Source organism: Pteropus medius, unplaced genomic scaffold (genome assembly GCF_902729225.1).
Source record: "Pteropus medius unplaced genomic scaffold, Ma_sr-lr_union100, whole genome shotgun sequence".
Classification (NCBI taxonomy): Eukaryota; Metazoa; Chordata; class Mammalia; order Chiroptera; family Pteropodidae; genus Pteropus; species Pteropus medius.
The window spans coordinates 14,520,667-14,532,709 of NW_024342467.1; the positions used below are offsets into that span (position 1 = coordinate 14,520,667).

General features: G+C 36.6%; 1 protein-coding gene across 2 annotated transcripts in view; it reads left to right on the plus strand.

The window, feature by feature from the left end:
- Positions 1-12,043, plus strand: part of TAX1BP1 (Tax1 binding protein 1) — a 68,085-nt gene that overhangs the window by 46,103 nt on the left and 9,939 nt on the right. Inside the window, exons 15-16 of one of the 2 annotated variants that reach the window (XM_039862619.1) lie at positions 6,321-6,504; positions 6,831-6,979. In XM_039862619.1, the coding sequence (XP_039718553.1) occupies positions 6,321-6,504; positions 6,831-6,979 (333 nt within the window). The remainder of the gene's footprint in view (positions 1-6,320; positions 6,505-6,830; positions 6,980-12,043) is intronic. The other variant, XM_039862620.1, reaches the window with a different exon arrangement.

Sequence of the window (12,043 nt, forward strand, 5' to 3'; positions counted from 1 at the left end):
ACAATTTTTTGTTTCACTATCTTCTGTGTAGAGTCTTAGTATTTCTCAAACTTGAGCTTACATCAGAACCATCTGTATTGCTTGCTAAAATACAGATTTCTGGCTCCCATTCCCAGAGATTTACATTTCTAGCAAGTTCTTGGTGCTGCTGGTATCGGACCACCCTTTGAGAACCGTTCTAGTCACTCAGGCATTAAAGCTCACCAATTGCTTTCGTGTTTCAGGGCCCTCATTCATGTTTGTCAGGAATATTCTTGCCTACAATTCTTTGTTATATTGTTAAACTCTTTTTTTTAAAGAAGAGTTTAAGCATGTATGAGACTAGAGAGAATAATATCATGAACTCTGTTGTACTTCTCACCCAGCATCAACAGTCGTTACTTTATGGCCGTCTTTATCCACTCATGATATCTTTTCCTCCTCCCCCCAGTGATATTTTTTCAAGTATATCCCAGAATTCCTATTGTTTCTCTCTAAATATTTAACTATTCCTATCACTCTTGACTTACCCTGAAGTCCCAGATTAAATGACTTCAGAGAGGCCTTCTTTGACCTCCCAGTCTAAATTAGGTGTCTCTGTTAAATTTACACCTGGGACCTGTACTTTTATTTCATAGTACTTAACCATAATTTGTAATATTTATTTCTGTGCTTATTTGTCTAACATCTGCTTCCTCTGCTTAATTGTGAGGTCCATGAAGACAGGAATTGTGTGTCTGTTTTATTCATCATCACTGTATTTGTAGCACCTAGTACCGTGCCTAATATTTGAAGTTAAATATTTATTGAATGAATAAACAAATTAATAGGGCATATGTAATTTATGTCATTTGCTTATAAAAACCTGTAGTAAAAGAAATATACTGGAATCAGCAGTTTTATTTAGTTAATTTCCTGCCCTAAGAAATTCAGCAGAAGTGGGTCAGTTGGCTTTCTACCTCTCGTCTTCTTCAGTTAACTCTTGACTTTCCTACTGGTGACATATAGTTTTTATATTACTTCAAAGGTGGTATTTATAAGAATTTCTACCTGCTATGCCAAGGCCTTGCTTAATGTTTGTCTTCTCTCCCAGTGTTTCTCAGAGCCCTCCCTCACCCCTGACCCAGTCCTTCATAGGGTTAGGATCAAGTCTTTTTTGTTTGGCCTTAAAACTTGACGCAGTCACAGTGTGTGGAATGAAACTAAGTGATCATTAAGCATTAGTTGAGTGTGTAAATGAAAAATGAATTTATCACCATCTAATAGAATATGTACTTTTTGTTTATTGTCCATCTTACCTGCTCTAGAATATATGCTCCATATGGGCAAGAATTTTTGTTTTGGTTATTCCTGAATCCTTAGTGCCTGGAACAGTGCCTGCCACATAGTAGATACTAATTAAATATTTTTGAACATATTCATGAATAAAAGAACTCATTATAGTTTTTAAAAATTTAGCTAGCTCCCTAGTATAATAAAGTATATTTAAAAATATTTTTAATAGTAGGAAGTAATTTAGTGTATCCCTTAGGATTAAAAACCCTACCAACTTAAATTTACTTAGAAACTTACTAGCTTAAAGTATCTTATTTTTTTCATATCATTCCAGCACCACTATTTAGAATTATTTAGCATTTCTTTATCTTTATACTATTTTAGATATTCTGCATAAACCCTTTATTAGAAATTTGGAAAAGATCGCGTAAAAAAATAAGGCAAAGCAAAATGGGAAATAATGATAAAAAATTTTGGGAAATTGTTAACTATTGCTAGAGAAAAAAATTTTAAAAATTTTAAATTAAAACTATTTCAGATGTTTCTTAACATCAGATCCATGAGTAGTGATTTTTCTGAATCATTATTTTATATTCTCAGATGATCTGCTTTTCTTCTGAGAAAGAAGAGTAATATATACTTATAAATGATTAATGGAAGTTATCTCTAATGAAATGCTGTAATAGCATGATGATTAAAATAATAACGACTCTCCAAAAACTGATCTTATGAAATTTATATATATATAGGCTACCATTTGTTTACCTTTTTTACTTTAACTTAGAGGCTGCCTGGAAGTGATAAAAGGAGAGATTATGAGAATTATATACCTTGATCAACTTTTTCAGAGAGTTTTAAGTAATTCAAAACATTTAATCTCTGTTCTCTTCTAACCTCAAAGCATCTGCACGTGACAGATAAGAGCAGTATATTATTTCTTCTATTTAACAGTTGGCGTGCCAGAGACATCCTTAACTTGTCGAGTAATTTGTAAAACCAAGGCTACTGTGAGACATTTTGGGGCCCTGGAGAAAAAATAAATTTAGGCACTTTGTCTAACAAAGACAAACCAGCTAAGCAAACTTTTGTGCCTTGGAACTGGAACTATAAAAGAGGGCTTCTGGCAAAATCTGTGTCTTAAATTGTGGAGGCTTTTTATTTTAGGAGAATTGCAAATCAGTTAATATTGTTTTGCTCAGGAAAGATAGCTACGCTCATGTTATGAAATGTTTTAGATAGGGGAGATCCTGCAGGGATTCTTGATCTTTTTTGTTCCAAGGGCCTTTGATAGTCTGGTGAAGTCTGTTTTCATAAAATATTTTTAAATTAATGCAGCAAAATGTACAGAACCACAAAGGAAACAAAATCATAAGAAATAATTATAAAACTATTAAAACAAATTTTGTATATATGTGCTTATTAGAATGTCACAAGATTTAGCATGTCTAATAATTACCATAATTTTACCATAAAACATTTACCATAAATTTACCATAAAAAAGTAGTGATGATTATAAAGGCTATTTTGAGATGGCTACAATGACTGTAATATGAAATGAATATATCTGTGATATCTCTAGGTGACAAAGTCAAAGAAAGGTACTGCAACTATTGCTGGGTTTTTGTTTTTTGTTTTTTTTAGCCTACATTAACAGTTGAAAATGCTAAATGTCAGAAGTTAGTGAAAAGTATAAATCTTTTTTCTCCATCTAATAAGTTCATGGACCCTTTGGGAGGTGTTGTGAATGCAAATTTAAGAATCTTCCCTAACTTGAGAGTTCATTCTTCCAATTTGCCAAACAGCCAAACCTTAACTATCTTGTCCTTGTCCTTGTCTTCTGTTTACCCCACCTCCAGTTTCCCCCATGAGCACTCAGAGCTGCTTGTTACAGGTCCTTTTCTTACCCTCTATCCTACTTGCCCAGGACTTAATGTACCTTTGATGTTGACTTGGAACTCCTTATGAGGTGGGACCCCTGTGAAGTTGCTGACTCCACCAGTGCATGAAAACCTCGACTCCATTTACGTAGTTTATCCTTTGCTTATAGAAGAACTTAACTATACTTCTCGAATTTGTTTAAACTTTTGTAGAACTATTTGTCAAACTATAGTATGTTTTTATTACTGCAGTTACTCATGCTCATTTGTAGTCAACTTCTCCAGCTACTCCCAGTCTAAGAAACCACTGATCTTCTTTCCTTTACTATATTTTTAACCTTGTCTAGCATTTCATGAAAATGCATTTATGCAGAGTTTATCCATTCCCTAGTTCATGGACATTAATCTCTTTACCAGCTGATGGGCATTTGGATTAGTTCGAATGTTTTGCTATTATGAATTATGCTGCTATGAACATTATCTACAAGTCTATTCGTGGACTTGTATTTTCATTTTTCTTGAGTAGATAGCTAGAAATGGAATTGCTGGTTTACGTGTAGGTGTATGTTTTTAAGAAACAGCCCAATTGTTCTCCATTGTTGCTGTACCGTTTTGCATTCCTGCTACAGTGTATGAGCATTCCATTGTTCCATAGCATTGAAGTAGTTTAATTTAGCAACATTTTTCTTAGTGGTTAATGCTGTTTCCTGTCTTAAGAAAATTTTTGCCTAACTCAAGGTTACAAAGATTTTCTATTTTTTCTCTCAGTGGATAATAACTAGTTTTAGCTTTATGTTTAGATTTATGATGTATTTAAAATTAATTTTTGTGTATGGTATGATACATAGTCAATATTTATTTGTACATGGATATCTAGTTTTTAGCATCATATGTTTAAAAGACCATACTTTTTCTCCACTAAATTACTTTTATAGCTTTGTTGAAAATTGACTAAATGTATGGGTAAATTTTTGGACTCAATAAAATGAAGATTTTCTGTTAATATAAGAAGATTCATATCAGGCATCAGTAAACTAAGGCCTATAAGCCAAAAATGTCTTGTGGTCTGTTTTTGTAAGTAAAGTTTTATTAGCATATGGCTATGCTAACATAGATAACACTTACCTATGGCAGTAACAGCAGAGGCGGATGTAAGTATTTGTGACAGAGACCTTGTATCCTTCAAGGCTGTGAAAATATCTACTATCAGATACTCTACGGAAAAAGTTTGCAAACCACTGAACTGTGCCTTCATCCTTAAGGCAATACTATATACTCGTGATTACTATAGACTTTTATAAGAAGCCTTGAAATCAGGTTGTCTTCCAACTTTGTTCTGCTTTTAAAAAATGGGATATTTCAGGACCTTTGCATTTTTTACTGTGTTTTAGAATCAGCTTGTCAATTTATATAGATGCCTGATAGGATTTTGATTGGGATTGCATTGGATCTGTAGATCAATTTGGGGGGAAATAATAGCATTAAAATATTAAATTTTCCAGTCCATGGATGTAGTATATTTCTCTATTTGTTGAGGCTCTCTTTAATTTCCGTAATATTTGTTGTTTTTAGTGTATAGACCTTATACATCTTTTGTGAAATTTATTTTTAAGTGTTTAATTGTGCTAATCTAGATGGAATTTTTAAAATTTTATTTTTCAAATGTATGTTGCTTATGTGTAGAAATACAATGGATTTTATATATTGACCTTATACTGCAGCCTTGCTAAATTCACTCATTCTTCTAGTTCTGCATAGTTCTACATACGTGATCATGTCATCTGTATAAAAAGACAGTTTTACTTTTCCCTTTCTAATCTGTTCTTTTAAATCTTAATCTTGCCTTAATCTATTCTTTAGAATCTCCAGTGTAATGTTGAGTAGAGGTGGTAAGAGCGGACATCCTTGCCAGTATTGATCTTAGGACAGTCATTTAGTTTTTAACCATTAAAGTTCACTGTAGGTTTTTGTGTATGACTTTTATCAGGTTAAGGAAATTCCTTTTTAGTTTGCTGAGATGTTTATTTTTTAAATCATGAATGTTGAATTTTATAAAATATTTCAGTGGATCATGTGTTTTGTGACTTAAGTCCGTGACATGGTAAGTTACATTGATTTTTGGATGTTAAACTAAATTTGCTTTTTTGGGATAAAACCCACTTGGTCACGATGTATTGTTTTTTTTTTTTTTAATATTGTTGGATTTGGTTTCTTAATGAGTTAAAGATTTTTGTGTCAATATTCATGAAGGATGAGGTCTATTGTGATATCATTGTTTGGTTTTGGTATCAGGATAATAATGGCCTTGTGAAGTAAGTTGAGAAGGTTTTTTTCCTCTAGTTTTTGAAAGAGTTTATACAAGATTAGTTTTCTATGTCCCACCTGTATTAATATTTTTTATAAATAAGTTTCCTAAATGTTTGATAGAATTTACTAGGGAAGCAATCTGGGATGGTTTTTTGGCCTTTGATTTTAATTAATAGCCAAGTTGTAAGAGATATTTTCCAAAGGGTGCTTTCTTGGCACAAATTTGAAAATACATTGGTCTTAATTCTGCTTTCTAATTTTGTCGTATTTGGAAGGGGTATTTATGAGACGTTGAAAGCCAGTCTTTCCAAGTGTACAGTGTAAACATACTGTAGCTCTCCCCCTTCCCCCATCTGTGGGGATGCATTCAAAGACCCAAGCAGATGCCTAAAGTTGCAGATAATATTGAATCCTGTAAATAAGAGTTTTTTCTGTACCTACATACCTCTGGTAAAGTTTAAACTACTTTTACACTTTGGGGCCATTATTAAGCATAATAAGGGATACTTGAACACAAGCACTGCAATACCACAACCATTGATCTGATAACTGACAGCTACTAAGTGAATAAAGATAGGCAGGGTACACAGAGTGGACGCGCTGGAAGTGGGTGCTCCTGTCCCCAGACAGGATGGAACAGGCTGACGTGAGATTTCGTTGTGGGCAGTTTAAAACATGAATTGTTTATTTCTGGAATTTGCATTTAATTTTTTCGGGCTGTGGTTGACTTTGGTTAACTGAAACCACAGAAAGTGAAACTGTGGATAAGGGGAAAGTACTGTAATAGGGAAATAATTTTATTGTTAAATTTTGGTTAGACTTTTAATGCTGCTTTTATAAAATATTTGATTGCTTATTCACCTTTGTTTTGTTAATTTTAGGAACTTAAAAGGGGTTCAGAAAGTCAAGCAGAAGGGAAAATGGAAGGTCAGAATTCCCAGAGTCCTCAGCAGATGTCACAGTGTCTCAACACATGCTTGGAGCAAAATGGTCATGTTCCTGCAGTACCAGATACACAGCCAGTTCTGCAATATGGTAATCCTTATGCAACACAGGAGACAAGAGGTTATTAAAACATTTTTCTTTGGGGATAGCTGAATATGGAGTTTTTTTGTTTATATCTTTGTGGGATTAGAGAACTGCTAGTACAGTCAACTCTAATAGAAACATTATAACAAGCAGTTTTAATGTTAACACTAACAGGCTTCATCTAGATGTGATTCACCATGAATGAATGAGTAGTCTATTTGCTTATTACATACAGTTCTTATTTTAAAAAATAAGTTTTTTTTTGATGTATTAAAATGGCCCTTTATATCTTGTTCATTATACACAGAGATTCTAATTTTAGTACTAGGTTTCACCCTTCCCTTGCAAAAATTTTATTTCAGATGGAGCAGATGGTGCTTTTTACCCAGATGAAATCCAAAGGCCCCCTGTGAGAGTACCCTCTTGGGGACTAGAAGATAATGTTGTCTGCAGCCAGCCTGCTCGAAACCTTAGTCGACCTGATGGTTTAGAAGACCCCGAGGATAGTAAAGTAAATTGAATTTCCATTTTCTGAGCCTGCCCCTTTTATTTTCTTTACTGTGTAGAGAGTTATGTGGTTATGTGTGTGTTGAAAGAGTGAGTGTGCGTGTTTGTGTGTACACGTGATTGCTTACTTGATTTTTAGAAAAACCTGCTTGTATTTAAATTTGAAAAATCAACCATTAATATGTTTCATATTTACACTTCAGGATTTATATACTAAAGTAAAATATCAAGTTTGGAGAATGACCTCAGAATATTAAGACTTTAATCTTTAAAAAAAAATTTTTTTAATGAGACACAGTTCACATATAACAACACTATATTAGTTTCAGGTGTATAACATAATGATTCAGTATTTGTACATATTGTGAAATGATCACCATACGTCTAGTTACCATCCATTTTAGTTAATTTTTTCCCACTTGTTGCAAAACCATATAAGATTTATTCTCTTAGCAACTTTCAAATATACAGTATAGTATTGGCTGTAGTCACAGATGGTTTAATCTTAATTATCACTTAGTAATTTACTATATTCTTCTGATGTAAATATAGTAGGCTGGAAGAAGCATAGTGTTACTGACAATATTATGCTTCATTGTGCATCTTTTCATTTTAGCAGTTATATCCCACTTGAAATTTTAAGGTGGATTCTTTATTCAGCTAGAAAAAGAAGGAAATGTATATATCATTCTTTTTCAGGGAAGTTCTCCTTTAGACATTGTTAGTATTTAATCTCGACAACACAATACTGATGATAATTGAATTTGTGTAGCATGTCATTATTTCTACTTCATTTAAGAGCTTTACCATTTAATAAATAAGTTCTTTTGCTCATAGCAGCTCTTTTTGGATTTCCTGTGCATTAAGATAAATTTAAAAGAAATACTTTATCGTGCTCTTTGCAAGTACAGTGGTATCATGACCTGTTTCTCATTTAATCTAGTTTGCTGCATTTAATTGCTATTAACCTTTGCAGAAACTGATCAGTGTTCAGACAGGCATGATGTTAGCCCTAGTGCTCAACACCCATAATGGAGAAAAATGTATTTCTCTCTCCTGCCTTTTGGCCTCCTGTGTCCATTACTGGGAATAATTAGGAAAACTGTCAGAACTTTTGTAGCCTATTTAAAGCCTAGAGTATCATTTTACTGCTTTTCCACACCTTCACTTCACATTTTGCATATTTAATCTGATCATTCTTGGCACAGATGTTATGTGTGACAAGCCCCTCTCTTCTATAGTCATCTGCTTCAGTTTAATTAGCAGAATGTTCTTTCTGATCTGTGTGCTTTGCCCTGCTGCAAACCCATGAGAAGCAGTGTTAGAGTCTTGTGCTCATTTGCTGACATGCTTAGATTTGGTAATGAGATGGAAGGGCTTTTTAATGGACACACCTTGGGCAATTGCATTTTGCAATCAGAAGATTTTTCACATCAGACAGACTAATTTTTATGTACATTCAGACCTTTTTTTTTTTTTTTTAAATTCTTGTCTCTACAACAAAAAATCACTTGCAAATGAAGTATTTTAGTAAGTAATTTTAGAGTATAGAGAGCAGATTTGAGTCAAGCTGTTTCTTTTCTCTGGTTCTCTGCCCTGGGAGTGATTAATAGCCACAGGACTCAGTATCTTTGAGTCAAGGTTGAGGTGGCCTACTCTTTCAGCCTAGTCCAGTCAGACACTTACCATATCTCCTCACTTCACCAGAAACTGTGGGCAACAAGCAGATCAAAAGCCTTTTATAACTTCCTCTTACCTAATAATTGCAGTAGCAATGACTAGCATGATGATGATGGTGATGGCAGCAAACATTTCTACAGCTCTATTTGCCCGCTAATGCTTAGCCCTCTTTTAAAATAATTTTTCAGTTATAGTTGGCATACAGTATTATATTAGTTCCAGGTGTACTACGTAGTGATTAGAATCTATATAATGAAGCAATCATTCCAACCTAGTCCCCTCTGACACTGTACATAGTTATTACAATATGATCGACTATATTCCTTATGCTGTACCTTATATCTCCTTGACTTTTGTAACTACCAGTTTGCACTTCTTAATCCCTTTCCCCCTTTTCACTGACCACCCCCTAACCCTTCTTCCGTCTGGTAACCCTCAAAATGTTCTCTGTATCTATGAGTTTGTTTCTATTTTTAAAATTTTATTCTTTTAGAGTCCACATGTACATGAAAGACAAATATGGCATTTGTCTTTACCTGATTTACTTCAGTTAGCACAATACCCCCTAGATCTATCATGAAATATCTTTTTCTATCCCTTTACTTTCCAATTGTGTGTGTCTTTTAATCTGAAGTGAGTCTCTTATAGGCAGCCTGTGTAAGGGTCTTGTTTTCTTATCTATTCAACTACCCTATCTTTTGATTGGAACATTTAATTCTTTTTCATTTGAAGTACTTGTTGATATGTGTTATTGCCATTATTTATTCATACTTTTTTTTCTTAAGTCCCTCCAACATTTCCTGTAATACTGGCTTGGTAATGATGAACACCTTTAGTTTTTTCTTGTCTGGGAAGCTCTTTATCTGTCCTTAGATTCTAAATGATAGCTTTGCTAGGTAGAGTGATCTTGGTTGTAAGTCCTGGGTTTTCATGACTCAGAATATTTTGTGCCAGGCGCTTCTGGCCTACAAAGTTTCTGTTGGGAAATTGGCTGACAGTCTTATGGGATTTTCCTTGTAAGTAATTAATTAATTGCTTTTCTCTCTGTTTTTAAGATTCTTTCTTTGTACTTAACGATATGTCTTGGTGTGGGCTTCTTTGGGTTCATCTTGTTTGGGACTGTCTGAACTTCCTGGGCTTGAAGTCTGTTTCCTTCACCAGGTTAGGGAAGTTCTCTATCATTATTTCTTCAAATAGTTTTTTAATTTCTTGGCTCTCTTTTGCTTTTGGTACCCCTATGATGCAAATGTTGTTATGCCGATGTTGTCTCAGAGGCTCCTTAAACCATCTTCACTTTTTTGAATTCTTTTTTCTTGTTTCTGTTTTGATTGAGTGTCCTTCACTACCTCATTCTCTAAAATCAAGGGTCCCCAACCCCTGGGCTGTGGTCTGTTAGGTGTTAGGAATCGGGCCACACTTCAGGAGGTGAGCAGCGGGTGAGCCAGTAAAGCTTCATCTGTATTTGTAGCCACTCCCCAGCGCTAGCATCACTGCCTCAGCTCCACCTCAGATCATCAGGCATTAGACTCTCATAGGAGCACCAGTCCCTGGTGCCAAAAAGGTTGGGGACTGCTGCTCTAAATTGCTGATTCGATCCTTTCCATCATACACTGTCGATTCCCTCTAATGTACTCTTCATCTCAAATATTGTATTCTTCATTTCTGACTGGTTCCCTTTTATGTTTTCCATCTCTATTTTTATGTTTTCTTTTTGTTAAAGTTCTCACTGAGTTCATCTACTCTCTTCCCCTAAGTTCATTGAGAATCCTTGTAAACAGTGTTTTGAACTCTACATCTGGTGGATTGCTTGTCTCCATTTTGTTGAGTTCTTTTTCTGGAGCTTTGCTCTGTTCTTTCATGTGGGACATGTTTCTTTGTCTTCTCGTTTTGGCTGCCTCCCTGTGTTTGTTTCTGTGTATTAGATAGGGCTCCTGAGGGTCCTGGTTTTAGTTGAGTGGTTTAATGTAGTAGGTGTCCTATGGGGTCCAGTGGCACAGTCTTCCCTGGTCATCTGAGCGAGGTGCTCAAGGAGTGTCCCTTGTGTGTGCCCTCCTGTTCTAATTGAACCTTGGTTGCTGTTTGCATGTCGATGGGAGGGATTGACTCTTGGGCTGATTGTGAGGATTGGCCGATGAGGGGCTAACCCTATGAAGCAGGATTCACTTTAGCAGGGCTCTGGTGCCTGTCCAGTCTGCCCTTTGGGTGTGTCCTCCTCAGATGCAGTACTGGGTGTTGCTGTGGCATGCCGGTCAAAGCAGGCCACTGGGTGGGCTGGCCCAAGGGCCTCCTGGGAACGGTTTGGCTGTAGGCCAGGTTCAGCAGCAGCCTGTGCACCTCTGAGGCCACCTTGTAAGAGTCACCAAGTAATGCAGAGATGGCTACCACCTGTGCTGGGCATATAGGTGCCTCAAGAGGCCAAGGCAGAAACTTAGGCCGGCTGCCACTAGTGCAGGGTTGGGGACTGCTCAGCAAGAGGTATAGGGCACACTAGGCCAGATGTTCTTTTTGGGTTCTGTGAGCTTTTGAGAGATTTTAGGAAAGTGCAGCAAGAGCCAAGGCAGCCTATTTGTATGGAATAAACCACTGGCAGCATCTTGGGTGGGCCACCAAGTTGGGAGGGGCAGAGTCTCAGGGAATCACCTGGGTGGAGTGACCTGTGTTAATCCAGGTTGATAGAGGCTCAGATATGGTGGCCCCTGTGTCCCCAGGCTAGGAGGTGGGGAGGACTCAACAAAGGAACAAGGGAAACTACCAACACCTCTGTCTGGGAGAAAGCTGCCCCTCCAGCCCTTGCCCTAAAGCTCGGCAGCTCTGTCTCTCCATATGTCCCTGGTGCTTCTGGAGCAGCTTCCCTAGTGTTGGATCTCAGCGAGTTAGTCCAGTGAGTAACTCTGGGTGCAGGCCCTTTAAGAGGAATGTCTGTGACTACTGCAGCCCTCCATCTCACTCAGCCATAACCTCTGCTGTCTTTCACAGCCAGAGGTTGTGGAGACTTCTCTTACCAGTCTGGAACCTTGGGCTGGGAGCCCCACGTGGAGCTGGGACCCCTCACTCCTCAGGTGGGGGAGGGGGCTCTGCAGCCAAGATAATCCTCCTGATTCTCATTTGCCACTTGTGCTTGTGGGACTGGGCCATTGCATGTCTCTGCCCCTCCTACTGGTTTGAGGTTACCTGTTATGTTTGTCCCTAGTTGTAGGGTTTCTCTTCAGCCAGACCTCAGGCGACTCCCAGTGATAATTACTCTGTAGTTTTGTTATAATTTTAGTGTGGTCATGAGACAGAGCATCCACCTTCTATACCATCTTGACTGGAGGCCCTTTAAATATATTAACTCATTTGTTCTTCGTAGCAGTCTAAGAAGTAGGAAATATTACTCTCTCTCTTGAGA